At 40.8% G+C, this 25,903-nt stretch overlaps 1 protein-coding gene across 1 annotated transcript; it reads right to left on the bottom strand.

Moving 5' to 3' along the window:
* Window positions 1-316: 316 nt before the first annotated feature.
* On the bottom strand, window positions 317-24,824 carry PIK3R4 (phosphoinositide-3-kinase regulatory subunit 4). The gene is made up of 20 exons (XM_017818018.1): window positions 24,780-24,824; window positions 23,807-24,588; window positions 22,369-22,502; window positions 21,616-22,198; window positions 19,009-19,143; window positions 16,872-17,093; window positions 15,353-15,526; window positions 14,047-14,192; window positions 12,473-12,676; window positions 11,474-11,675; window positions 9,707-9,906; window positions 8,532-8,742; window positions 7,961-8,126; window positions 7,319-7,483; window positions 5,278-5,489; window positions 4,861-4,992; window positions 3,545-3,645; window positions 2,422-2,510; window positions 1,876-1,984; window positions 317-929 (listed from the first exon to the last, which is right to left on the bottom strand). Exons 2-20 carry the CDS (start codon window positions 24,534-24,536, stop codon window positions 759-761), a joined length of 4,086 nt encoding a protein of 1,361 aa, XP_017673507.1. The 5' UTR covers window positions 24,537-24,588; window positions 24,780-24,824; the 3' UTR covers window positions 317-758.
* Window positions 24,825-25,903: the final 1,079 nt, after the last annotated feature.

Here is a 25,903-nt window from a genome sequence, read left to right on the forward strand (position 1 = left end):
AATGAGGAAATAGTTCCTGCTGAAAGCTTGTGCTTTGGCTATTTTTGATATCCATACTGAATGACGGAGAACACCATCCTGGTAGTGCTACTTGAGGTTCCCAGGACAGCAGAGCTTAGCATTAGACTCCAGATTAAAGCAAGGTGGATACAAGGCACAGCTGAGGATCAAGGACATAATTGTCAAAGGACAGCTGAGGATCTGACAGAAGGTTAAGCTGATCTCAAATGACAATTAACAGCCCAACGGCTCTGACAGCTGAGACTATGGAATCACTGCAGAGGAACCAGAGATGTAAAGAAATGCGAGTACCAAGGAGGGAAGCTCAAGTGGACTTTATTATAGCTATTAGAATGTACAGGGACATTAGTGCACTGGTTCTTATTTCATTTCTCAGATTCAACATAGGAGCAGTCAGTACTTGTACTTTGTGCACATTTAGAATGTGTAATGTGGGACATCTTTAAATAATTTTCAGAAAGATTCTTGAAGAACAATGTAGTCAAAACCAGACTAAGTAATTTCTTCATATATTGCTTGGTATCTCAAGGAAATGCTGTGGATACCAAAAAACTTTAATATAAGAAGTGATAAAGAAGTGATGACAGGGTGGTAGAATACAGGTAACTGAATTTATCATCACTTTTATAGTCTTTAAAGTCCGTTCCATTCCATTAACTGGAAACAGTCCTTGAAAACTTCATTATAACACTATTTCTTTATTACAAATATTTACATACTATATATTAATACAACTTTTATTTCCACACTTTAACAATTCCATCCCTTGACGCAGTTACTATAAACCCTTGTGTGGTCTGGAAAGTTGCGATATCTGTGATAATATCATGATGTCCGACTGGGAGAGACTCTGGACCCTTCCGAGGGGTCTCATCAGTGGGCCCCAGCTTTTGCTTGTTCTGAATTTCCTATATAAAAACAAAGTGAGAAATAGTATTTACACAAAGGTGAACATTTGCAAAGAGAAATAGTCACATGTTAGGTTGTTAGTGTAAGAAAACCAAAAAAAATCTCTTTGAACAAACAAGCAATCAAACAAACAATGCCCAAACATAAAACCTCACACCCTTTGATAGTTATATCAGGATTACTCCTTGGTTCATTTCTTTTCATCACACACAACCTAATCTTAATCTGAACTGACATTACAGCTCTTTGATTAGGGAAAGAATGTTATTTTCTTAGATTCATTTCAATTATGCTAAGATTTTATATTCCCATCGGGGGAAAAAAAGCTACAGCAACACACACATCTTTCCTCTCCAGAGTTTTTATAAAAACTGGTTCAATAGCATGGATGCAATTGTGTAAGAACTTTAGATGAAACACTAAAATATCATCGTGCATAGGGTAGACCCCCAACTGCCTTTTTTTAGTAACTTTTAAAGTAGCATTCATTCCATCGAACTGAAACAAAACATTGTGCTATTCAACAACTAGCAACACTGCCAGTTCTAAAAGTCACTTTCAAGGATGTAATAAAAACTTCAGCATTCAGCTACTGTATTATTTTGGTGCCAGTACATCTCACATTGCCTTGCTAAGATCCTACACAAAAGCCATTCCAAACACTGATCAAAACCAAAAGTGCTAAAACTCTAGATTTTAATATCCCGGAAGAATCACATGATTCTGGCTTCTCTGTGTAAGTAGTTTTTGGTGAGTCTAATTCTGTCAAAAACAAATGACATTTTTCTTTTAAAATAAGTTCTTCCCAACTGCCTGAAAATGCAATGCTGACACCATCCATAAAAGGTAGGAGAGTTATAATTAAAACCATCATGTAATTAATATAATCCATGGGGCCATCCAAAAGGCAAGCAGAGTAGGTGTCTATCAAACAAAGCAAAATACCTGAACCACCTCCGTGCCCTCAATTATCTTCCTGTAGTAGGAAACAGATGGGCAATTAGAACTTCCAGCAACAACGTATGATCTCTCAGGGTAGGCTAGATCCCAAAACCTAAACAGAAAGAAACAAAATCAAGGTGAGATATTCAATTTTGTCAGTTTAAAACAGCTGTTTAAAAGCAGCCTTGCTCTTATGATGAAAATGAGAGGGCACAAACGCTATATGCTTTCAGGAAATAGGTGATGCAGAGAAATCTACACCCATATTAAGCTCACATGAGTTATTGTTTTCTTGTCATGCAGCCCATCAAGAACTTTACAGAAGTTTACACTGTTTACACTTTACACTGTGTTTCAGAGAAGCACCAAGTTTTGCAGTACTTTTGCCAAAAACAATTCCCTTAGGCTGCTGATGCTTACCAATGAACACATCTTCAGCATTATCGTTTTGACTTCTTGGAGATTACTTAGGCAATGCTTGGCAAAATTTAGTACACCAGCAGGGGCAGAGGGGAGGGTGACAAACAAGAAAGTTGTTAGTTTTGTTACCTTATTTTCATGTCTGAGCCTGCTGTCAGTAATATGGGATTACCAGATGCCGGACTACAGTATATTCCGTGGATGCTGTGAGGAGAAGGCTAGTAGGGAAAAGGGATATATAAAAATAATTTATCACCAATAGCTGTTGCCATGCTTCAGAAAGGGAATGCATTCTTTGCCACATTCATCCACCCAATTTCCAAATCTTTCTGGCAAATACCAAGTCACTTTAATGGGCCACATCTTAATATATTAATGTAAATTGTTGCCTTACATTTTATAGAGCAATGCAACAGATTGAACTCTCCATAATGGTTTTTACTGAATTGTGGAAATTACATTCTCAATGATGGCAAATGAGAGAGAATATTTCTAAAAGAATCAGGAAGACAAATCATACTGAATAGCACGTGGATGCTTAAATTTTTAGGTATGAGGGCATTAAGGGACAGATATACAACAGAAAACCAGCTTAGATCACAGAGCTCTTTGTGTGCAAAGCACACGACCAAAATGAACTCAACACATGCAATCTTTGTAGTACGTACAGATTTAAGTTTAGGTAGATTCCAGATATGCATTTACAACATCAATAGAAGCAGCTGTGGTTATTTTTGTGTATGTATTTGTGATTTAGAATGATATTCCAGATTGCTCCTTCCCCGATTAACTCCTTGAAGAGCCACTACTTAACTAGCAGTTAAGTGCAGCAGTGGCATTATATTACAGAAAAAAAGTGCAAAAGAGCAGATGATTACAGTATGTGCAATCCCAGAAAAAGCAAGTAAAAGTAAGTACACCATGAATTTTGGCTTTGCCATAACCTTTACAGGCTTGACCAGCTCACTGGTTTTCTAAGAACTGGACTGGATATACCAAGTGAGTGTTACAAGTACATTCCACAGAGAGTGGAGATACCAGTGAAGATTCAGGTAAAACTGCTGTTTTACAAAGGGGATTTAATTCTGACAAGCAAACCAATTATGGTGACAAAATAAATCCCAGGGCAAGTTCCTTGTGCCAAAGTGGCAAAGCCATAGAGGCAGGTAACTATACTGATGCACAGCATGTAAGTCTAAGCCTGTTCTAGCCTTGGCTACTCAACAGAAACTGGAAAAGAAAGAGACCAGACCTGCAGTTCTGAAAGAGGTGGTGCACTGCTGGCCCACAAAGTGAAGCGTCGATCGCCAGTTTCCATATCCCACATGGAGACTTCATTGTTGCCTTGAACAGCTTCAGGAAAGATATTGCCAATGCAAAAAATATAAAACAGGTTGGTTGGCTCTTGCTACTTGTTCTACTGACATCACAGAGGGTATGGCATACAGACACTCTCCACTTGCTCCCTGTAGCATTTGTGTTAATCTCGCTTTAGCACTTTGGTTTTACTGCTTGGAAGTAGCTTCACTATAGTTAATAATAGTGTGTAATTTAAACAATTTTAAATGAAACTTGCTTTAATGCCTACCCCTTTTAAAAATGTATAAAAACCTCACTTTCCTCCCTAGATGACTTTGAGAAGGCTGGATGGTTTTTTCAGCACGGTCATCAGGGACTTCAGAGGACACTCTTGTGCAGGTAAGACAGCTATCCAAAGGTACAGACTTCACTAGCTACAGTGAAATTCCACGCTCATGTTTGGTGTGGACATGCAAAGAATTCTGTTCAAGGGATTGTTTATATGCCTGGCAGCAACCTAGCAGGCAAGGGTTTTTTAATAATGCTCCAGAAGGATGAACATTATCACTCTTTTAGTCTTTAGCAGGGAGGAAATGAACTAAAAAGCACAAGGAAGTTTGCTTTATTTGCATGTATTTTCAAGAAATTTGTTTTATCTCCCAGGATGGTTAATAACTAAGTGAAGCTTAAAAAGCAAGTCAAATATGAAACTCAAATTACTCTCATTTTACAGCAACTTAATCAATTTTCTTATTGTAGGATTAGTTTAAGCTACTTGTCCGTTTCAGAACATGTTCCTGACACAAACACATAGAAGTATATGACAGTGCTACAAGCAGTGAGGATGAAGCCGCTGTGAGCATACTAGATGTGGAATCTCGGGATATTTTTGAAAGCTGTAACCCATGACATAGCTGGATTAGATTCAAGTGGGAATTGGAATGGGACACCCTTCAGTCTCTGCTCTACAGAAGGCAGTGGGAGAATTCCTATCAACTTCCATGTATGTAATGAATTTGAGTTTTACCTTTCCTAAGATTTTGTCCTTATAAAGTCACATATTATTCTGTCTATATAATGGGATGGCCCCTCATGAGAGTTGCAATGCTCCAAAGATGAGAACTGTAAAGGCTGTCTCTCAATTTCAGAACACCTTAATGCTACTTTTTTTTCTTTTTAAGTCCCCTCAGGGCTTGAAGCAGAAGCTGAAAAAAAGCTGCTTTAATCACAACCTCTGGTGGTTGTGAGCTACGTTAAGGCATCTTTTACCTGCGATTACCCAGGACTGATACACAGGATGCATGAGCAGGCGTCTGATTCGGGCCTTGGAAGGATGAGAGTGGCTGGAGATGGGTAACTGAAACCTCATGTCCCAGCATGCCATGGTACCATTGCTTGTTCCTGGTGAGAAAAAGTTCTCCATAGTCAGAGGGATAAATACTTGAGTTTTTGCCCATATCCTTGTGCTCTGTTCCTAGGGAGATGGACTTCAGCCTCAAGTACTTAGCAGACAGAATACTTCCCAAAAATAGATTAGAAGGTATTTATTTCCTTTTATTTGAGAAAAGCATATGCTAGTAAAATCAGACCAAGGAAAAGTTTCAGCTATAGTTACTGTAAAAGAAAACTAGAAAGAAGGGGCTGAGGCAGGGAAGAGAGAGAAACTAGCAAGAAATGCAGGCTTACCAATACACAGCCAGCACTGATGTATGTCCACAGCAAATGAAGTTATGAGGCCTAACTTCAAATCATGTTTCAGCGTCCAAGCGTTGCTGCTAGATCGCAAATCCCATCCCACCAGAGATCCATTGACTGTACCATAAGCCAGTACTGACTGGGCTCCTGAATTGAAGTGATGCATATCTACCACACAGCCATCATCCTTCAGATCTAAGGACCTGGGTTGAAAGAAAAAACTAACTTAGAAACAGGTATGACTCCTCCCAAGTTTAAGACTCCTTCCAATAGCTTTTGCTGAGCAGCTTTTTCCTCTTCTTGTCACTTCCCGAGGCATCTGCCAGAAACAACTTTCCAATTTTAGTACAGTGGATTCTTATGCTCTTTCAGATCTCTCCACTGCAAGCCTAGTAAAAGGCTGTCAGCAGCTCTTTGCAAACCTAAACATACCTCTTTGCTCTGGGTCTCTCAGTCCTGCACCTGGGTTGGGGCAAACCCAAGCAAAAACACAGGCTGGCTTGAGAATACACTGAGAGCAGCCCTGAGCAGAAAGACTTGAGGGTATTGGCTGACGAGAAGCTCAAAGTGACCCAGCAATCTGTGCTTACAGCCAAAAAAGCCAACCACAACAAAAGAATTAAAAGAAACATGGGCAGAAGGTTAAAGGGTGTTATTCTCCCCCTCTGCTCCACTCTTGTGAGACCCTACCTGGAATACTGTGGCCAGCTCTGCAGCCCCAGCATGAAGGATGTGGACCTGCTGAAGTGAGTCCAGAAAAGGACCATGAAGATGATCAGAGGGCTGGAGCACCTCTCCTATGAAGACAGGCTGAGAAAGTTGAAGTAGTTCAGCCTGGAGAAGGGAGGGCTTTGGGGAGACCTTATAGCAACTTCAATACCTGAAGGGGGTATAAGAGAACTGGGGAGGAACTTTATACAAGGGCATGTAGTGATAGTTAAGTTGTTAGGAAGAAATTCTTTCCCCTAAGGGCAATAAGGCACTGGACCAGAATGCCCAGAGAAGCTGCGGATGCCCCATTCCGAGCAGTGTCCAAGGCCAGGCTGGATGGGGCCCTGAGCAATCTGATCTAGTGGGAGGTATCCCTGCCCATAGCAGGGGAGTTGAAACTAGCTGATCTTTAAGGTGCCTTCTAGCCCAAACCATGCTATGATTCTGTGATTCATGTTCCAAGTTTCAGATATTCATCTACCCAGAGTTTACATCCCTCTTCATGTTATACAGCCAGCACTGTCCTCAATCACTTACTGTGTGTGCAAAATTGACACCTTCAGGCACAAATGCAGTGTATACCAGAAGGGAAAATCTGGTTTATAGTTTGCATCTCCACTGGATTTATCTTATTTCATTTCTGAACATAATCTCTAATAAGAGAGGACATTTGAGACAGATACCTTACTTTTACTTTGAAAGTAAAGAGATCTTCGAGATGGTTGCTAGATTTGCTGAGGCCTGGACATGTCCCCCACCCAAGCTGGAAGATTAAGCTGCTGAACCTGTGCCAAATATTCAAAAACTGCTCATACGGAGGTAGTAAAGAGCTAAACCAGCCCCAAAGACTCCCCAAAATAGTATCCCATTACTCATATCTCTGCTACCTTATCACATTAAATGCCTGGGAGAAAAAAATTGCAGGTCTGAGGCCAAATCACATGTTGTACATCTGTAAACATTTCTCTAATGACCTGTAAAAGAACTTTCTAAATTACTTTCCAAGTATTAAGATTGTAACAAAGGAGGTAAGAAACTAATGGACCCAGTGCATAAATAAAGGACATGAGAACTATTCAGACTGAATGTTTCAAGCTCATAATGACTTCAGTGACACAGGAAGCACCAATAATCTAGAGCTAAGAATGCTCAGCTCTGTACAGTTCTTTATGAAGTAAGATAAGATCAGGGATTACAGCCTTCTAGTACAGCCTGGGCTCAGCCAGCAGGAAGCCTAGAGCAAATTAAAGGATCTAACTGAGGAATATACTAAAAGCTTGAGCTCTGTGTGTGGCGAGATTTAACTGCTCTAAGTACATACCTGCTTTGTATTGGATGAATTTTAGGAGATTTAGGGAGCTTTGAAGCTTCAATACCAAGAAGCTGGATGGCACCATTATCCGAAGCTATAGCCAGGTAATGCGAGCCTTGGCAGAATGTAAGTGTCTTTACATGTCCTCCAATCCGAGAGTATGTCAGAATTGATCTAAACAGTACAGAGAGAGAGAGAGAGAGAGGGGGAGAGAAAAAAGAAGATATTTTTGATGGCACTTAAAAAAAATGTAATTACTTCTTTCAAACACCTACTTAAAACCAATGACTCTTGAAAGAGCTCTGAAAATAACAGTTTCTAAGTGTTCCAAAATCAGAAAGCAACAAAGCCAGTGTTGGCTTTAAACAGCAACACAAGAATATATTTATATATGTACAGAAATTAAATCAAAAAGCCTGTAATTACTATGACTGTAAAGCAGTCCCTTTGCATTTGCTAGGGATTTTTTTCTTTACTAACTAATTGAAGCAACAATCTAATATTTTATAGCTGCAAGCCAAGAGGAACACCAGTATATCTCCTTATTGATATTTCCAGCACGCCCACAAGTGATTCATATTTTGCTCTCTGCTCTACTTTATTTTTTCTTCTAAAACAGCAGTCCCTAAATCCCATGAGTTTTAAAGCTACCTGGTTGTAGTGGTTTTTCCTTCCATTTTTTGGCTGTTCCAGACTTTCACTGTGCCATCATTTGAGCAAGTGGCAAAAATGGAGTGTTCATCAGAGACCCGAATGCGGTTCACCGCAGACTTGTGTTCATGAAGGTGAGCTACCAACAATCCTTTGGGACGCCATCCTACAGGGAAAAATAAAACCATTAAGTCTGGTGTTGGTTTCACAACCTAATTAGGAACACGAATCTAGATCCATCCACCAACAGCTATATCAGGATATAGTCATTACAGCTGCAAAACACAGATGGCACTGAAAACACAGAGCTAAGCATTTTAAATATTAAATGCAAAAGCCAACTTGCTCACTTCTAAATTGGACAATAAATCATGCATGTATTTTGCCAAACAGGTGTTCTGCATAGTAGGCACATTTCCTAAACTAATGATTTCCCCTTTTCCTTATCTCTTGCATTTCTTCCACGAGATAATGATGTTTTTTACTCAAATTATGTCTATATATATCTATATACATATATATCTATAGAGGTATAATTTTTTATCTACAACCTCAGTGGACTGTGATGTACCTGGAGGTGGGGGCTTGCTCTCCCACTCAGCATTCTCCATCATCTGTTTGGCAAGTCTCTCCGCATTACACTGCTCTCGCTTCTGCTGGATCAGCTGCTGAAGTTCAGTTTTGCACGTGGTGATGCGTAACTGGTGTGCGGATGGGGACGCTGCACTGCTCAGGGCCTGCACGGTCGGTTTCCTGGGTTGAACAACCGTTCCATCAGACGCCTGCAAGAGATCAGCACTTACAAAGATATGCCTTACATTCTACACGCAGATAAACCCCCGCTCCTAAGATTTCTGGGTCACACACACTGAATAAAAATGGAAAAATCTTTTTAATTGAATCAATTAACAATGAATTAGCATTAAAAAAATCATACCTGTGTGAAAAAATTAAAAATAGTGAAATTTATAGAAAAGATTAACCATTCACTTATTCTACTATTTGCCTCATAGGTTCCATATACTGTTTGGAGAAACTGTAATCTGCTGAGGACAACTCTTAATGTGACTATTACAGAAACAGTTATTGCTCTCAAGACTGACAGAATTACAGGTTAGCTGTCGAATGATTATTCGTTTATATTGGGCTTTATAAACAGAAGTGTAATTGTTTCCCTCTTAGTTCAGAGTGGACACTCATTTAAAACCAGCAGAAGTTAATCTCCAACTAGAACCCAAAGAGAATACAGTGTTCAGGGTTGAGAGATGCCTCCACAGGCTGCAGGGCTTCCAGCCCAGCCTTCTGTAGTCAGTGCAAAATATCACAGGTACAGGATGTCTAAATGCAGCTGTGATGCCATACACCAGTTCCAAGTTAAAATCATGACATCTCTTCTCTTCCTCACAATACATATCAGCACGTGCAGTTTGACGAAAAGCCTTCCCTGCAGAAAAGCTTACCTAATAATTGTCTAATCCACAAAGCCCCATCTTTTTGTGCAAAGCATCTATTTGTTAGTGAAGTTCTTCTGTTCAAGAGACTAAACTTACTTCAATCCTTTCTCAGTTCCTATTTTAAAAATAAGAACTTGAAAGTCAGTGACTGCTGGAGAAGATGCCTGGCAGTAGCATGACCAATGTTAAATAACCTCCAAACAAGAACACCATATCTCTATAGTCCCACTTGACTCTAAAGCAGTTGAATCATTTCGGTTTAGGATGAGAACACAGTATTTTTCAGGTATACCTGTGGAGAGGATGACAAAGTGGCACAAATGCCAGCTGAAGACTCTGAACGAAGTGGTTTCCCAGCCTGGATGGCTTCAGGATCAGTAGTTTGTCCATGTCCTTTGGATATCGGCTGGGAGATGTTTGTTGGTTCCAGGGACCCAAACATGCTTTTCCATTCTTCATTTACATTTGAATCTTGCTTTACATGTTTTCTAGCTATAAGCAGTTTGGAGGGACGGAGGAGGTGGAAGGAGAAGAAAAAAAAAAAACAACCCACCCAACATTATCATAATATTCACTCAGGCTACCCATTACTGCAAGACTACATGGAAGTCCAAGGTTTACATGCCAGATTGTTATTTATATACAGAGAAAACCCTACTGCTAGGTTGTTGAGGTCAGTTGATAGGGAGGGAAACAAAACAAAGCACTTGCCACCTGTGTTCACACCTTCTTAATCCTACAGTTGACTCATGCAATACATCATTTCACTATAGGGAAAGTTCACATCTAGAAGGCTGCAGGGTTAGACTGCACCATATGATAAATTTTCTTATAGAATCATAGAAGGGTTTGGGTGGGAAGGAACCTTCCAAGGTCATCTAGTCCAACCACCCTGCAATGAGCAGAGACATTGGGGATGAATTTTTAAAAGCACAGAATGCAAATCATTGCTAGTGTCAAATACAATCAGTTTTCCATCACAATTGCATTATCACTTGTAGATTCAAGAATGTTATCTCTGTAAATAGGATTCCTTTAGAGTCACTTATAACTGTAAAATATAGAAAGAAAAATAAAAACGGGGGACAAATTAAATTTGGACAAATTCGGTGAAGAAAATTAAAGGCATGAAGACTTTGAAGGTGACTGTTCTGGGTGAAACAAATCAGTTCAAATACAGACTCCATACACACTACCTTTAAAATCCTGTTGACTCCTGATTCAAGAATGCAAAAAAAATGAAAAATCCTGTACTTCTGTACTTTCCTTTAAAATGATATGCAAAACATTTGCAGACAAGGATCCTAATTCTGGAAATAGATGGCAATAGCTATATGGTTTGCAGGTATTTCTGTATTTTTTATCTAAAAACAGAGAACGTATCAGTGATGGAACAGAGGAGGGACTTACAAGCTTCAGAGAGCAAAGAGGAAGCTCAAACTGTCTGAAAAAGAAGAATTTTGAGGATACAGAGAACTAGAATAGTTAACAGCAAGTGGATTTCAGAGTTGAACAAGGAAATGTAAGAGGTTTTTGGAGTTGAAAGAGGAGTAGGCAAAAAAGTTAAATGGAGTGGATGAGAAGCTGAAGAACCCTAAGGCCAAAAGGCCTGTACTTGATGAGTGAGCAACAGCTGGCAACTCCTCAGCGGCAGCCTGAGGAGTTTTCAGTTTTCTCCGGGCTACTTCAAGAAAATATCCAGAATTTTCACAGTTAAAGAGCTCAGCGCTTCTCGAGAAGACATAGAGAGAGCAGAAATGTAACCTTCAACATTTACACTGTTGCCATGAGTCACTAGAGTTTGTCACAACCAGCTGAACAACTGGCACACATTACTACTGCAAATGCAGTCAAAATAATTTAAAATATTCTCAGGGGGAAAAAAATCCCCATCTTCAATGATCCTGAGAACATTTCACCACCTCATATTTCAAACAGCAGCAATAATTTTCTTATTGCAAACCCAGTGGGGATGGTGATACTCATGTATATTGAATTACTGAGAACACCCTGAAAGAAAGGCCAAACTTCATCTGTAGAGACCATGAAATATACTAACCACGTTTGTCATCAGAATCCTGCTTTGTTTTAACAAGATCCACTTGTCTCCCAGTTATTCCCAGAGCTGACAAGTCAATCACCCCTTTCTGACTGCTGTCATGCAGGTGGCTCTGATCCACTATATTGGCTTTAGCTTTATTTGATTTTAACATAAAGTCTTTCAGTGCTAACAGTTTATCTTCTTCCTCCTCAGTCATCCCCTACAGAATAAAAGAAAAGGTAATATTATTTATTTTTGAGCAATAACATGCATCAAGGCATGAAGATTTAAGAAGCAATAAAATTAATGACTGGCTCAGAAGTGGTAGGAGAGAGCACATCCCCAGAATTCAAAGCATCAGCACATTGCTCTTGTATACAAGACATAAGGTAAGCTGTGGTAGTGTAAGAACATCTTTTGTCCTAAGGAATGGGGCTAGGAATAGCGAAAGGGCAGAATAGCATTTAATGTTAGATCACTATCTGGTGCAATCTGCTTAAGTGCCACCTAGACCATGCTTATAGCCCCACAAGCCATAGGGAAAAAACCCATACTCAGCTACGGTCCTTTCTCTACCCAGTTCTCACTACTCTGTGTGAATGATTCTTTATGTTCCCCTCTTCACACATAAGCCTCGAGACTTCCCAGCTCCATTTGCTTTTGGCATTGCACGTCTAGCTCTTCAACAAATGCATGCTCCTCTATCCAACACAATGCACAGCAACGTCCTGTAATGCTGCCACATCACAGATGTGTCAGAAATTTGAGACATACAATCATTTTTTCAAGACTTAGGTTGTATTGTTCTATATCTGGCAGATCTTTTAAAAATCTTTAACTTCTGAACTTCTTGTCACACGAGCATATACTGAAATCAATGGAGTTAATGGTTTGCAAGATCAGAACCTCAGACTGGGAGTCCCTCACAACAGCAACCGCAAGGTCAGGGTCTGTGGAGGTGTACAGAGCCCAAGCGTCTCAAGCCTGACTTTCAAAGTACAAATGAAAACCAATTACTTGTGAAAGAAGCTTCTTCAACAGCTGTGCAATGGCAGGGTCCTCCGGGGACGGGCAGTCACGGAGAGCTCCCGTTCTCTTCTTTTGACGCATGTGAAGGTGTCGGAAGAGGCTTGTGATATCCTTTGATCTTAAGACATAATCAAATATGGAACGGCTGACAGGCTCTTTAAGTACACTTAGCAGGACTATTTCTTTATCTACCTGCAATTCAAAAAGAGAGACCAGTCAACATGATGATATGCATATAAACATGAGGAAATCTAGCAGCAAACACTGTCATCTCATGTCTACAGTGTTTGCCATTTTTTCTCCTTCCCTGAAAGTCAGTAACTGGACAACTGTAAATGTTAATATATAAAACAATCTCTTCCTCTGAATGCATGTACTAAAAACCAGTTTCCAGTTCAGACTTGGAGACATGCTTTCAAGTTTTCAAGTAAGAAGAAAATCACATAGGAGTTCAAAATTATTGCACATCATTATACCAATAATCCAGATTCAACTTGTCTCCTTTCATGAAAATTAGATGTGTGTTGGTCATATGAGACTTTCTGCATTCTCTTTCCCTCATTCTTATAACAGGCTTCTCATAGCTTACTGTCTGCATGAAAAACAACTTCACAATTATTCCAGAATGAGAACTTTATTACAATCCAACTTAATGTTGCCCCCTACTTGCTTACTATATTTAATGGTGCATAGCAAAGAAAAGATTTATACACTAAAATGAAACAGGAAGTGAAAAAGACAAATTTACCAATCAATGCCTAAAACACAGCACAAGGTGACTAAGAACATGTAAACAAGGAAAAATGTTATTTTAGTGAAGTTACCACCTGCCAGGTTTAGAAGAAAATAAACACAGGATGCATTTCTCAGTGTAGTAATCCAACTATTTCTTATCTACTTAAATTCCAGAGAGATGCAGTCTACAGGGCCTGAAGTTATACGCCAAGATGCCTATATGATCATATTACTAGCATCATGCAGGTCATTCCTAGGAATGTGCAGTTATGAAATCACTTAATTCAAGCTGAATATTCTGTCTTTACCCTTGGCAAAACACTGAAGCACAGGAGTGGTGCTGCTGAAATAGTAGGCATGGTAACTGCTACCTAACAGACTGTTCATGTTTGCAGAGGTCAGACCCACAGTCAAATGAAGTAGTGAGGCAGGGCTGGAACACTCAGCCTTACAGATGAAAGCATAGAACATAAACCCACTTGTTTCACAGCCAACATTTCACACCTCCTAGACTCTATAAACTAGCACAGTGCTACAAGAGTTTGATTGTAAACAAGGCAGAAAAGGTTTGAACCAAAGATGTACTTGTTGATTTCAGGTTTTGTAAAATGTTCTGCATTTTGCAACAAATTTGAGACAACAGTTCTTGAAACGTGGAAAGCAATGGCCATTCTGTAACCTGCCAGCAGAGATCAAAAACCTCTATCACCTCTAACCTTAACTGAAAAAAAAGTAATCTAATATTCCTATAGCCAGGATCATGGCCAGGATAGACTTAAGAATCACTAGTCAAGATTTATTCACATTCACGTTATTTGAAGTATTACCTGTATTATTGGTTGTGTGATAAAAGGATGGAGGTATGGCATTAGCTTGCAGTAGACATCAGCAATATTCAAATACTGTGCTACCACAGTGATAAATCCAACTGCACCATAACATATCCAAAGATTAGGATGGCACAGGAATGGTGCTGAAAGAAAAAGAGGTTGTTAAAAAAAATATATCATTCATAGAGAAGAGAGATCATTCTGCATATGGCAGCCCGCAATGTCATTTCCTTCCACTAGAATTACTCCCAAACTGAGCCTTCTCTCCTGCAGAGCACCGAAGTTAAAACACTCATACTGAGGAAATTATTTCATGGATTTCACTGTGCTCATGCTGCTCAGTTTCCTTCCTCTTGCCAAAATGCATATTTTCCCTATTTGTTCATTTCAATCCCTAACTGTCAACTACAGATTTGCAATGGAGACAAATCAAAAAATAAATCTCAACAACAACCTAGACAATTACAGAGAATTCTAATACCAGTGATTTGGGGTTTTTTTTAGTTTTTAAGTAAATATTTTATTCCTTCCTTCTTCTCCTCTCTTCCTTGAAGAGTCACTACTTATTTTATAAGATCATCAGACTCAGAAATCCTTCTCAATTATGTGGGTTTTAAGAAGTTGTAATCAAGGGACTGTATCTAGTCATGAAATATAATAACAGATCATCTGCCTCAAATTCTGAGTGCATTTGAAAAGCCATAGCATTAAGAAGAAGCAGACTACATCTCAAAAGATCAGGTGGTATTTTCTTTTCCATAAATAGCTGGTAAATTTTGGGCACATCTACATTAAAGTGATAAGCCTGATGAGGAAAGAGAGACTAACTCTACATTCAAGGTTGTATTCAGGTAATAGGTTTTTATGGTGTTAAAAATTGGATGAGAAAGCATCACAATTTGTCTGAATTCCCTCATTCTCAAAGGCTGATGGGTTCGAGTTTGCAAGTTATGTGCCTGATGGACTACCAGAAGTAATCAGGATTTTTTCTTTATAGCAGATTGGCATGTAGAACAGGGAAAGATCTTAGAGCAGAAAATTTTTGGACTAAGTCTTGTTTGCTGCTGTCCTACATACAACCAGAGGAGATGCTTCCAATATGTTTGAGCAAAATTATTATTTTAGAGGTTTGAGCACTAACATGGTCCAATTAGCAGTAGTTCCTTAAGAGAATTTTGTGTAGAGTCTAAAACAGTACTATAGATTTGCAGTCTGGACAGCTAAGCTGATGGTGAAGCTTTATGTACTACTAAGATTTTTTTCTTAACTAGAAAAACAAGGTATCTCCAGTATTCCAACTTACCGATATCACAAGCAAACTCATAAATATGGGGCTTTTGCAAGAGCCCCAGTTGGCACATACAAGTAAGAGCATTGAGGGCTTTATAAATGACAAATTCTTCAGCATCACTGAGACCTTGCTGAAGCAGAGGTTTGAGTATCGATGAGCTTTGCCAGCCAACATAAGCAGCAACACCTGAAACAAAAAGAGAACACCTAAAAATCTGAAGTAGATTGATAAACACCAGAAAATTCTATGTCTTTCCGTAAGAATTGAGATTAAACATAAAATAACTTTATCACTTCTAATCTAATAAGGTAATAATCAATATACTTGTTCACATATTAATGTGGACTTTGCAACCAGTTGCTAAAAAGAAGAGAGGAAGAAGGGAGAATCAGCACAGGTAAGAGAAATGCCCTCAGTGCCACTGTTACAGAAGGACATCTGCCAACAGCTACAGGTAGCAGTGCCTGCACGTACTTCAATATGAGTTAGAGAGCTCAGTTTATAATTTCAGAACTTTATCTGAGTTCTTCTGTGGAGGTTTTGAACAGATATTGAGAGAGGAGTTAAAAATATAGATTATCTTGACTTTTTGCCTCACATCTCTCTCTCTGTCTTTTGCAAGAAGCCAGGACAGTCTGACCTGTGCTTTGGCTACTCCACTGCTCCATCTAAACAATTTCTGACAAGTTATCAGCGTCGCCTCTTGGGAGGGTTTGCCAGCACAGCATTTTGTGGCTTCCAGTCCTAATGGAACGTGTACATATCACAATGGCCCTGCTGAAAGTTTGATCGTGATTGTTTTTCTTGCCATGCACATGACGTACCATTTCTGCCCCCAGGTACTGCAATGGAAAAGTTTTCTGGACCCACAATTCCTGAGCACTGACTCTCAGCAACAGTCATGTGGAGTAATTTCCAACATATATGATGCATTAGATATATTTAACAGCTGATATCATCACTGGTAAGACTTTTTAAATTGCTATTAGGTTTTCTGAAGTGATAGGAACCTTTAAGTAAGGTTTTAAGGTACTAAAAATAGTTTTGCAGTTATAACTTTAGCCTATACCAACCTATAGTTTTCATCATATTAACAGACCTACTGAAGTTAATGGGAATATGCACACAGGTGAAGTGATACATCTAGTAGAAAGCTTGCAGAAAGCTTAGTATTTGCTTGTCATAATTTACGGCGAGCTTTTTTTAAGTCAGTAACTTTAGCAAAGACTCTAACAAAAAAGAGCATTTAGAGTTTATTTTTAAGTTAATCTACCCTAAACTTAAATGCCTCAGTCTCATTGGCACCAAACATTTGGACTCAAAGAAATACATATCAGTATTTACATTGTTTCATCTTCACTCCTTAAAGAAACATTTACAGTTAATAATTCAGCAAAGTCTTTTCCTATAAATTCTGGAAATATATAGAAGAAAGGACTTTTATACTACTTAATTTTTGCATATCCTGGAAACTGCTAATTTACATACATTATTTTCTTCCTACTCTGTTTGGCTGAAACTAAATACTTACCAACAATGCTGTCAAAGAAAGCTCCTCGGAGATGCCAGTCATTCTTATCATTTAAGAAAGTAATCATATGAGAGAGAAGAACATCGTTGGCTTTCTGACGTCCAAAAAAGACACATAGACGTGTTATTCCATTTTCCATCAGTGTTTGTTTCACAATATTCTCCGGGTCACTTAGCAAAGTCACAACTTTCTGCTGGACCATTTCATGCAAGGCTTGCAACTCTGCAAGGGACAACAGTATGGACTTTTGCTTGGTGAGAAGCAACATGTGCACATGTACTACCTGCTGCTGAAGGAGTTACAGTGACAGGTCATCCTGAAGAACACCTCTGGATCCCTTTCCCCCCACCCGACTCAGTAAGACAGGCAACGCAACAGAACCTGAACAATTTTAACAAGGGCTTACCGAAGATTTCAGGCTAAGCCTGAGGTGGTGACATGACCAAAGAGCAAAGAAATGTGCAACAATCTCACCCAGATCAGTATATTCTAAACTTGTAACTTCAACGAAGATGATCTAGCTCATTCTATATATAGATGAAATGCAGATGCGAAGAAGCACCAGAATGAGTCAGCACCAATGTTACAACAGTAAACAAAATGCTTCAAGGCAATTCTGGTTTGATATGCTTGTTTGACTATCAGTTTCAAAATTCGTGAACTGACAACAGATCAAAAGTATGTTTTTAGTTAGGTAGATAGATTCACTTCATTAAGCATACAGGAGGAATGTAACAACCCCTGCAAATGTAATACTTCTTATTTCATTAAATATCTGCAGTTACCCTAATGACACTGATGAAAAATTTGAAGATGACCTTGCCTATGGCTTCTACTCCATGAAGCAACTAAAAAAATATTTCTATTAAGTGGAAATAACAGAATTGTTAATGCACTGGCTATTATTGAAAGCTGTACAAGACAAGTTCTCAAACAAGTAAACAAAAATTTCAGCTACTGCTGCCCCAGCTTTGCAGGGGTGATTACTGTTTGCCTGCAGTCAGAAGGTCAGCTAATTTGCTTTCTATCATGACTCTGTCTGTCAGTCACATGAAAAAACTGCCTTCTGGGTTCAAATTTCTCATGCTTGGCTTCTAAAAGGGTAAAAAGAATAGAACTACTCAAGCTTCTTTCTTCCTTTCATCTCCAAGCTATTTCAAGGGATAGGGGACAGTATTTCTTAGAAATACAGCCCACATGATGAGGCTTCCTCTCTCACTCCTCAGCAATTCTGAGCACCCCATGCCTTATGTGAAGGAACTTGAAGAGGATTTATGTTTTTGTTTAGTACATTTGTTGCTTTATCTTAAAGTATCATCCTACAGCTAGTTAAGGGATAATTGCCTTTTTCCAAAATGGAGTATGTGCAGGATGTTTACCAGCTATGATTAGTCACAGATTGATCTACTTAGCCCAGAAGAGAAATGACAGTTTTTAACCACAAACTCTTCCAGCTCAGAAGACTTGCCCAGCATTCTTCTGGGAATCTATGCATCACTAAAAGGCACTGGAGATGACATGCAGATCACTTATTACCATCTGTTCTTCCAAAGGAAAAGAAAAAGAAAATCCATCCTTAGGATTTTAATTCATTCTCTGGGCGAGTTATAATACAAAGTTTTATTACTGCCAAACGGCATCCACATATTTAGATTTTTCAGGCAAAAAGACAGACAAGAATTGCCAGGCACAGGAACAGACAAGGAAAAACGACTGAAAGATACAGTACTATGACTATGCCATAATTCGACATGTTTTCTAAAGCCAACACTGCCTGCCACTTCAATGGAAGCAGCATTTGGAACACATCTGTGTTTTTGCAGCTGACTTGTTTATGAGACCGTGAGTGAAGCTGGATATGCAACCAGGCCACCAGCATCACCTACAAGTCAAATACCTTGAGGACTTTTGCAGATGAAAAGTATGCTCACTTATTTACTTTTTTGTCTTTCACAACATCCAGAACAGAGGTGTCTGTCTCTGCATGAAGCTGTAACACACAGTGGTTGAGGCAAAGCATTCTTCCCATTTAACAGGAAGGCTAAGCTCTGGGAGATGAGATGGATCAGTGCTAACTAGGAGTTTTGCCCCATGATTTGCTATCATAGGCAGGAAAGGTAAATAGAAGTGACATTACCTGTGTCATAGTTATCACTAGGGTGAGATGTTTCATCCATTTCTTCACCATTTGGTTCATTTTCCATATTCAGATTTTTCAGCTGTACTAATTCCAGAAATCTCAGAGCTGTTTCTGCCAACAACGCTATGTTTTCTGCAAGGGAAAACTTCTTGGTTAAGAATTGTTCTACTTTGCCTGTTTACATCAGTCTGATAATCTCCCTGATGAGAGGTTATAGCCACTGACAGTACCAGTCATGATGGACAAATGGGACTGAAATTAGACAACATGCTCTGGTCAATCCACTTCTGTTGACCCCCAGCAAAGCTACCAAGTACATCAAATCACACAGTACTTTTGTCATGTAAACAAGTGGAAAAATTCTAACAACATGAAGTGTAACAAATATTAATTTAATTCTTCTAGAACTAGCCCTAAATGCCACCTAATCTCAGCCTAGTGACTAAATAACTTGATAGAATTTAAAGGCCAAATAGCCTGAATTAACTAAGGTTCCCATCTCGTACACTGCAACAAAATAACAGCAACCAACCACACCAGGATATGTATCCTAGGGAATAACAATGTTATCCTGGGATCCACTTTTGGAATATTTGACACCATATCTATCCACACAATTTGGCACCATTCTGCACCGTTTGGAAGATGCTGGAGCAACTCAGGCTGTACTATATGGGTCAGGCCACTGCTGGCATAGGAATGATAATGCCGAGACAGAAGTCCCACTTAAGCAGCCGTTCTGACTGTCATCCAAGAAAACAGCAGCATGCCAACAGAGCCTGTTCACAGCCCAGATCAAATCCTCTAAGTCAGTAGTCTGACCACTTCCAAAACCAGTACTATAGTAACAGAAGTTAGCTCAGCTAGACTACCTTTCAAAGTATCAATGTATTTTTTTCATTTGGAATTTAAACTGACCAAGGTGACCTAAAGCAATTGGTTCTATTCATTAAACATAAAATAACTTCAGTATTAGTTTTATCAGTTTACTTAGTAAATGAAATAAAAGCATGACCTGAGACATTTCCAAGGAAAATCTACATTTATAACTAAAAAAAAAAACAAACCCAAAACAACACACCTGAAAATACGCTGGTCATAGCAAATAAGGGTACATGGTAAATAGCAAATACTGACATGACTATAAAACTTCGTCCTGAACCACGCAGAACTCATATCTGAATAACATATGAAGAAAACATCTGCTATGGTATAATCAAGTCTATTACACAGCAAATAATGTAATTTCAGCCCCTGAATATCAAATTTAATTTTGTGGAAAAACAACTCTGAAGCACAGTAACACACTGATACTTTTAAGATAGTTTTGAATTTGTTCAGTTTAACTAGGTCATTCCAGGTAAACACTCTTAGGTAATGAAATGTCAGTTAAGATAAATTAATAAAAGCAGCAAAGGATGGGCATGTCAAAAAGCCCTGTTCACGTAATTAGCTATTTAAAGACCACTTGTAGTTTTCTTCCTTACACTCTTGCCCATCCAGGGAAATCATAGAATCATAGAATCATAGAATCGATTGGGTTGGAAAAGACCTCCGAGATCATCGAGTCCAACCCTTGGTCCAAATCCAGTCCATTTACTAGATCATGGCACTCAGTGCCACGTCCAATCTGCGTTTAAAAATCTCCAGGGATGGTGAATCCACCACCTCTCTGGGCAGCCCATTCCAATGCCTGATGACTCTCTCTGTAAAGAATTTTCTCCTGATATCCAACTTAAATTTCCCCTGGTGGAGCTTAAGCCCGTGCCCCCTTGTCCTATTGCTGAGTGCCTGAGAGAAGAGACCGACCCCCACCTGGCTAGAACTTCCCTTCAGGTAGTTATAGACGGTGATGAGGTCACCTCTGAGCCTCCTCTTCTCCAGGCTAAACAACCCCAGCTCCCTCAGCCTTTCCCCATAGGACTTATGCTCCAGTCCCTTCACCAGCTTTGTTGCTCTTCTCTGAACCCGCTCCAGCACCTCAATATCCTTTCTGAACTGGGGGGCCCAGAACTGAACACAATACTCAAGGTGTGGCCTCACCAATGCAGAGTACAGGGGAAGGATCACTTCCCTGGTCCTGCTGGCCACGCTATTTTTGATACAGGACTAATAAATAAGCCAGGACTGCTTCCCTGAACATGAGGCTTTAAACTCTGACCCCTTACCTTAGCTGTAAGCAGACCTGCTGTGTGCTACATCCAGTCCCTAGCCCAAAGCACATGTACACATTCTGCAAGTTACTTTTACATTCACAACTACAGAGGACAAGGGATATTAACTTTCTTAAAACTTAATTCAGCTAGCAGAGAGCAAATGCATTTTGTCGACAATTTAAAATGTAATAATTTACTTTGGGTACAGATCTACACTGGAAATCCACTTGTTCGTATAAGTCAACTAATTATTAAGTGGCTGCTACCACCTGCACCAGTTATCTTAAGCGAATGCATGTATCTTTACCTGCAGTCCTTTCTGAAACTTGTGGGGAGATCTACTGACAACGAAACAGCAAGCTAGATGATGGTTTTGAACAGAGGGGAAAACAGTGAAGGAAATACAGAAAAGCCCAAGATTCTGAGTTTTGACTGGATGTCCTCTTACCAGCGTATGCAAGTCTGACAATGGTGGCTTCGTCCTGGGCCAAGTGTGCAATGCCTGGCAGAATGTATTCTGGGTAAATGTTAATATCATTGCGTGGCACCTCTTTGACAAGAGCAAGAACTTTAGTTAGTGTCCTCACAGATTCTGCCCTCACCCTGGGCACAGAGTCATTGCTGAAATGTAACAGATAAGGAGTAATACGATCCAGAAGAATCTCTACACTTAATCTTGGTGCTAAATGAAGAATCAGTTCCAAAGCAGCCAGTTTTGAATCACAGTATTTGAGAGTCTGTAAACAGGAAGTTATCACAGACACTAGAATAACCAGCCCATTCTCTTTTGTCTCTCCCTCGGCTTTCTCTGTGCGGTCGTGCCCACAGAGATTGTGAATGATGTTGTCCAAATCTTTACGTATGACCAATATACGCTCATCTGCCGACACAAACGTTTCCTTGGCAAACTGGGCCATGTAAGGCTGAAGGAAAGTGTAAAATATTTCAGGAAATGCATTGTTACGTTGCTGTTTCAAATAATCTTCAGCTGCTAAACGTTTATCTGGCTCCCGATGGATCATCTGAGTGACCTTGAGAAAGGCAGAAGTGGGAGGGAGAGAAAGATTAAAGGTTTAGACATTTGTAATACAAAATAACCCCAAAGCCCAAACCCAAACAATATGCAATCTGCCACCAAAGTAGGTGAAATAAACTGCAAAAAGACCACACAGATGGTTCTAATGCTGTAGTCCATCCTTACCAGCTCTCTGATACTGCGGTCTTCAATTTTGTTTAGGACTTGATCAGGGGAAAAGAGGCCATTTCTGTAAGCCAAAAGCTGAGATAAATCAAACAAGGGTACACCTTCTGTGAAGAGTTCTGCTATTACACAGCCTGGGGAACAAAAGAAAAAAAAAGTCAAAGATGTCAGAAGATTATAAACAGATGCTTTAACTTTACTTTCTACATGTGGACAAGAACAAACCCTAAACGACTCTTTGCTGAATTTAAAATAAGGCAAATGAGTTGCCAAATTAATTTGCAGAAAAGAGATAACATCTCACATTCCAAAACCTGGCTTTTACACTTGATCTTTGAAATATGTCCCAAGTAATTTATTACAAACATGTCAACAACAGAGGAATTTGCAATTAGGAAACATGAGGCAGTAACTTCAGCCACCTGCCAGCTGGAAAATACATTACCAGAAAAGGAACCCACATCACTGTCATGCGGAAGAAGAGTGCTGGTAAGTCAGCATGGATTGGGCACTAGGTCAAAACTAAGCAGCCCTTTACAGAAGGTAAAGAAATAACCTCTGCTTCCACAGCAGATGCTGGGAGACAGCACATATTCACTCACACGATTGCCAAACACAGACTCCCCTGTGTCATGTACATGACACAAATCCTCTTCAAAGAACACAGTCCTGCAGTTTGCTCCCAATGGTCTGCTTTATCAGTGGAGTGTCCTGGAAGTTTAGCCATAAGAGCAGCTTGTAAAATGAAATAACCATTTACTTTAAATCCATATTTTCAATCACTTTAAGGCAAAAAAAAAAAAAGGGTCAAACTTTTGGCTGTTGAGCTGCTCAAGACAAGCCCAAGACTCAATAGGTTCCCACAGTCAAACTCCAACAAATATTTGTGAGCAAGACTATGACAGGAGCTTGCTCCAACTTCCTACTTGTGGGGAAAATGAAATGAGAAGAGGCTTCTAAAGCCAATATTGCCAAATGACCCTGAAAGCTGTCTCAGCCCCCAGGCAACTGGACCACCGACTGGTTCCTCCTCTCAGGTCCCATGAGGCACATGCTTCTCAGCCATGAGAAGATGCTGGTCTGTGCCTTGCAGAACCACCTCTTTCCCAGAGCAGAGTTGTGCCATAAAAGAATAGTTTGTGATTTCCCTCCTCGGATAATGGTGATGCACTTAAGTTTTGTAGCTTACTATGTCGTGTCTGTACGTTTTATGTGAATGAAAAAGGTTTGGAGTTGGGTCTTATGCAAGTTTTTTGACATGTTGTTCTCTAAGCCCACTGTAGAAAACCAAATCAAACTAAAACACCACCAAAAAAAAAACCTAAACCAAACCAACAACAACAAAACAGAAAAACAAACAAAACAACAAATCAACTTTTCTGCTTTGGATTATACAGTCAGAAACAACACACTGGTCTCTCCTGATAGCTCCAAGTACCTGCAGAAAAGATATCCATTGCACGTTTTAAGTCCCCTCTTGTTCGCTGATTGCTATTTGCCAAGTCTACCAAAGGAGTCGAAGGGTCCCGCATGTTTTCCAGCTCTGTAGCAAACATACTACCATCGACAAAGCGCTCGGGAGCGATGTAACACGTTCTCCTCCGTGATGTGTCAAAGAAATAATTGAAGTCAGCAGGATTGTCTTCAGGAAGGTAAGTTGGTTTAAAACTGGCAAAGTCAGTTAGAAGAACCCAGTTCCAGCTGGTGACCATGATGTTCTCTGTTTTAATGTCCCCATGGCGAACTCCAGACTTGTGCGCTTGGTCCACCGCAGTGAGGATCTGGAAAGCGATCCACCTTTTCTCAATGTTGTTCAGGAATGGCCTGGTACTAATTCGGTCATAAAGGTTGTCCCGTACGTACTGCCTGAAAAGCATGGCGGCCTTCTCGGACAGGGTGGCTTTCTGGAAGGGAAGGCAGTTCTGTGCCGAATGTAACCTTATCTTCAGCTCCTCCAGCTCCTGCTTATAGCTCGTCAGGGGTAAGGTCGGATCCTGGATGGCAAACACCTTCACGACTACCAGCCCCTCCCGGTGCTTGGCTCTGGCCACCTTGAAGAAGCGGGTGCTCCCCAGGCTCTTGTCATACTCGAAGTCGTGGATGTCCGAGAAGTAGCTGTCCACCGAGAGGATCTGCGAGGGGGCGATGCCAGCCAGCTGGTTCCCCATGGCGGCAGCTCCTCCGGCCGCAGGCACCGCGCCGGGGCTCTCCCGCGTCAGCCTGGGGGACAAACACAGCGCGGGTTTCACAGCGCCCGCTGCCCTGGGCCCGCCTCGCCGCCCCGGGCCCGCGGCCCCCGCTCCCCCGCCCCGGGCGGGCCCAGCCGCCGCCGCTCCCTCCGCCCCCAGGCCCCGCCGCCGGGGCAGCGCCGGGCCGGGCCCGGGGCAGCGGGGCCCCCCCGCAGCACTCACCGGCCCAGGCAGCGCCAGGACCCCCGGCCCTGGAGGCAGCGGGATGGAGCGGGGCGGGACTCGGGGCGGCGGAACCGGCACGGCGGGGCGGGCGGGGAAGGGGCGGTGCCGTGAGCTCACATCCTGCCAGCGGGGTGCGGGCTGTCCCTGGCCGTGCTGCCGCAGTGCCTGCCCGGGCGACACCGTCCCCGCTGCTCCCGCGATGTGGCCTCGTGATCTCCCGATGAACTGGTTTTTTTCTCGCTGCTTACATTCTCTTGAGAGGGTTTCTTCTTGATGTGTGCTTGTAATGCGCATAACAGAGATGAGTTCAGGCAGTTTTGAAGTTATTTTTTTCTGTTTGTTTTGCCGTGCCAAGTGAGAGCTGTGAGCCTGGTGCTGAGCCAGCACAAACTGAGTGGGTCGGAAGGTGCCCAGAGGAGATGAGGTGTGTTGGTAGAACGGGCCTCGGAGGCATCAGACAAGACCTTCTCTCGGCAAACGGGAAAACAGCTGCCATGCATCCTTCTCCTGATGCTTAGTACTGGGCACCTGTGGGGAGGCTTTTTTAGGTGACTTCACTACTAAGTCTGTCCTGAAGGGGTTTGGTATTTCTAAAATATGAGAAAAAGACTTTTCATTGCAAAGACAGAATGAAACAACCCCCTTATCCTTATTGTTTGATAGCCTTATTGTTTGATAGCCTTATTGTGCTTGAGAGCAAGGAGAAGCGCAGGGCAGAGTTTGCTCATCATTCCCTTTGCCTTTTCCCTTTGCCATGTTCTTTCTTTGCTACCTGTAACATATTACTAAAGATGTGGTATTTGTGTCCTGTACACCAGTGCCTGTATGCTTAAAACTTACCTTAATACGTGATTTCCACCAGCCATGCATGAGGTCACTTAATCATGTATTCTCCAAACTGGTTTGGGTTGTGCTAGTGAGGGCTTCTTGCCAGAAGAATTCTCCCACCAGCAGTGGACATCCAGAGAGTCAACCTTTCCCAGCGCAGAAATCTTAGCCCAGACCCAGGGTTACAGTGAGGACTGGGACCAGGGTGAAGAGGGCAAGAAGTGGGGAACCTATAAGCATTAGATTAGTGCCTAGACACAGTTCCTTCTAGAGTCATAACTATTGTGCCATTT

This window comes from Lepidothrix coronata, unplaced genomic scaffold (genome assembly GCF_001604755.1).
Source record: "Lepidothrix coronata isolate B3197 unplaced genomic scaffold, Lepidothrix_coronata-1.0 Scaffold64, whole genome shotgun sequence".
Classification (NCBI taxonomy): domain Eukaryota; kingdom Metazoa; phylum Chordata; class Aves; order Passeriformes; family Pipridae; genus Lepidothrix; species Lepidothrix coronata.

Coding starts and splice junctions, on each gene's coding strand:
- PIK3R4 (XM_017818018.1), bottom strand. CDS start 24,536: ATGGGGAACCAGCTGGCTGGCATCGCCCCCTCGCAGATCCTCTCGGTG. Junction 15,527..16,871: donor TTTCTTTGACAGCATTGTTG/GTAAGTATTTAG, acceptor TTTTTGTTTCAG/GTGTTGCTGCTTATGTTGGC. Junction 9,907..11,473: donor GGATTCTGATGACAAACGTG/GTTAGTATATTT, acceptor AACTGCTTATAG/CTAGAAAACATGTAAAGCAA.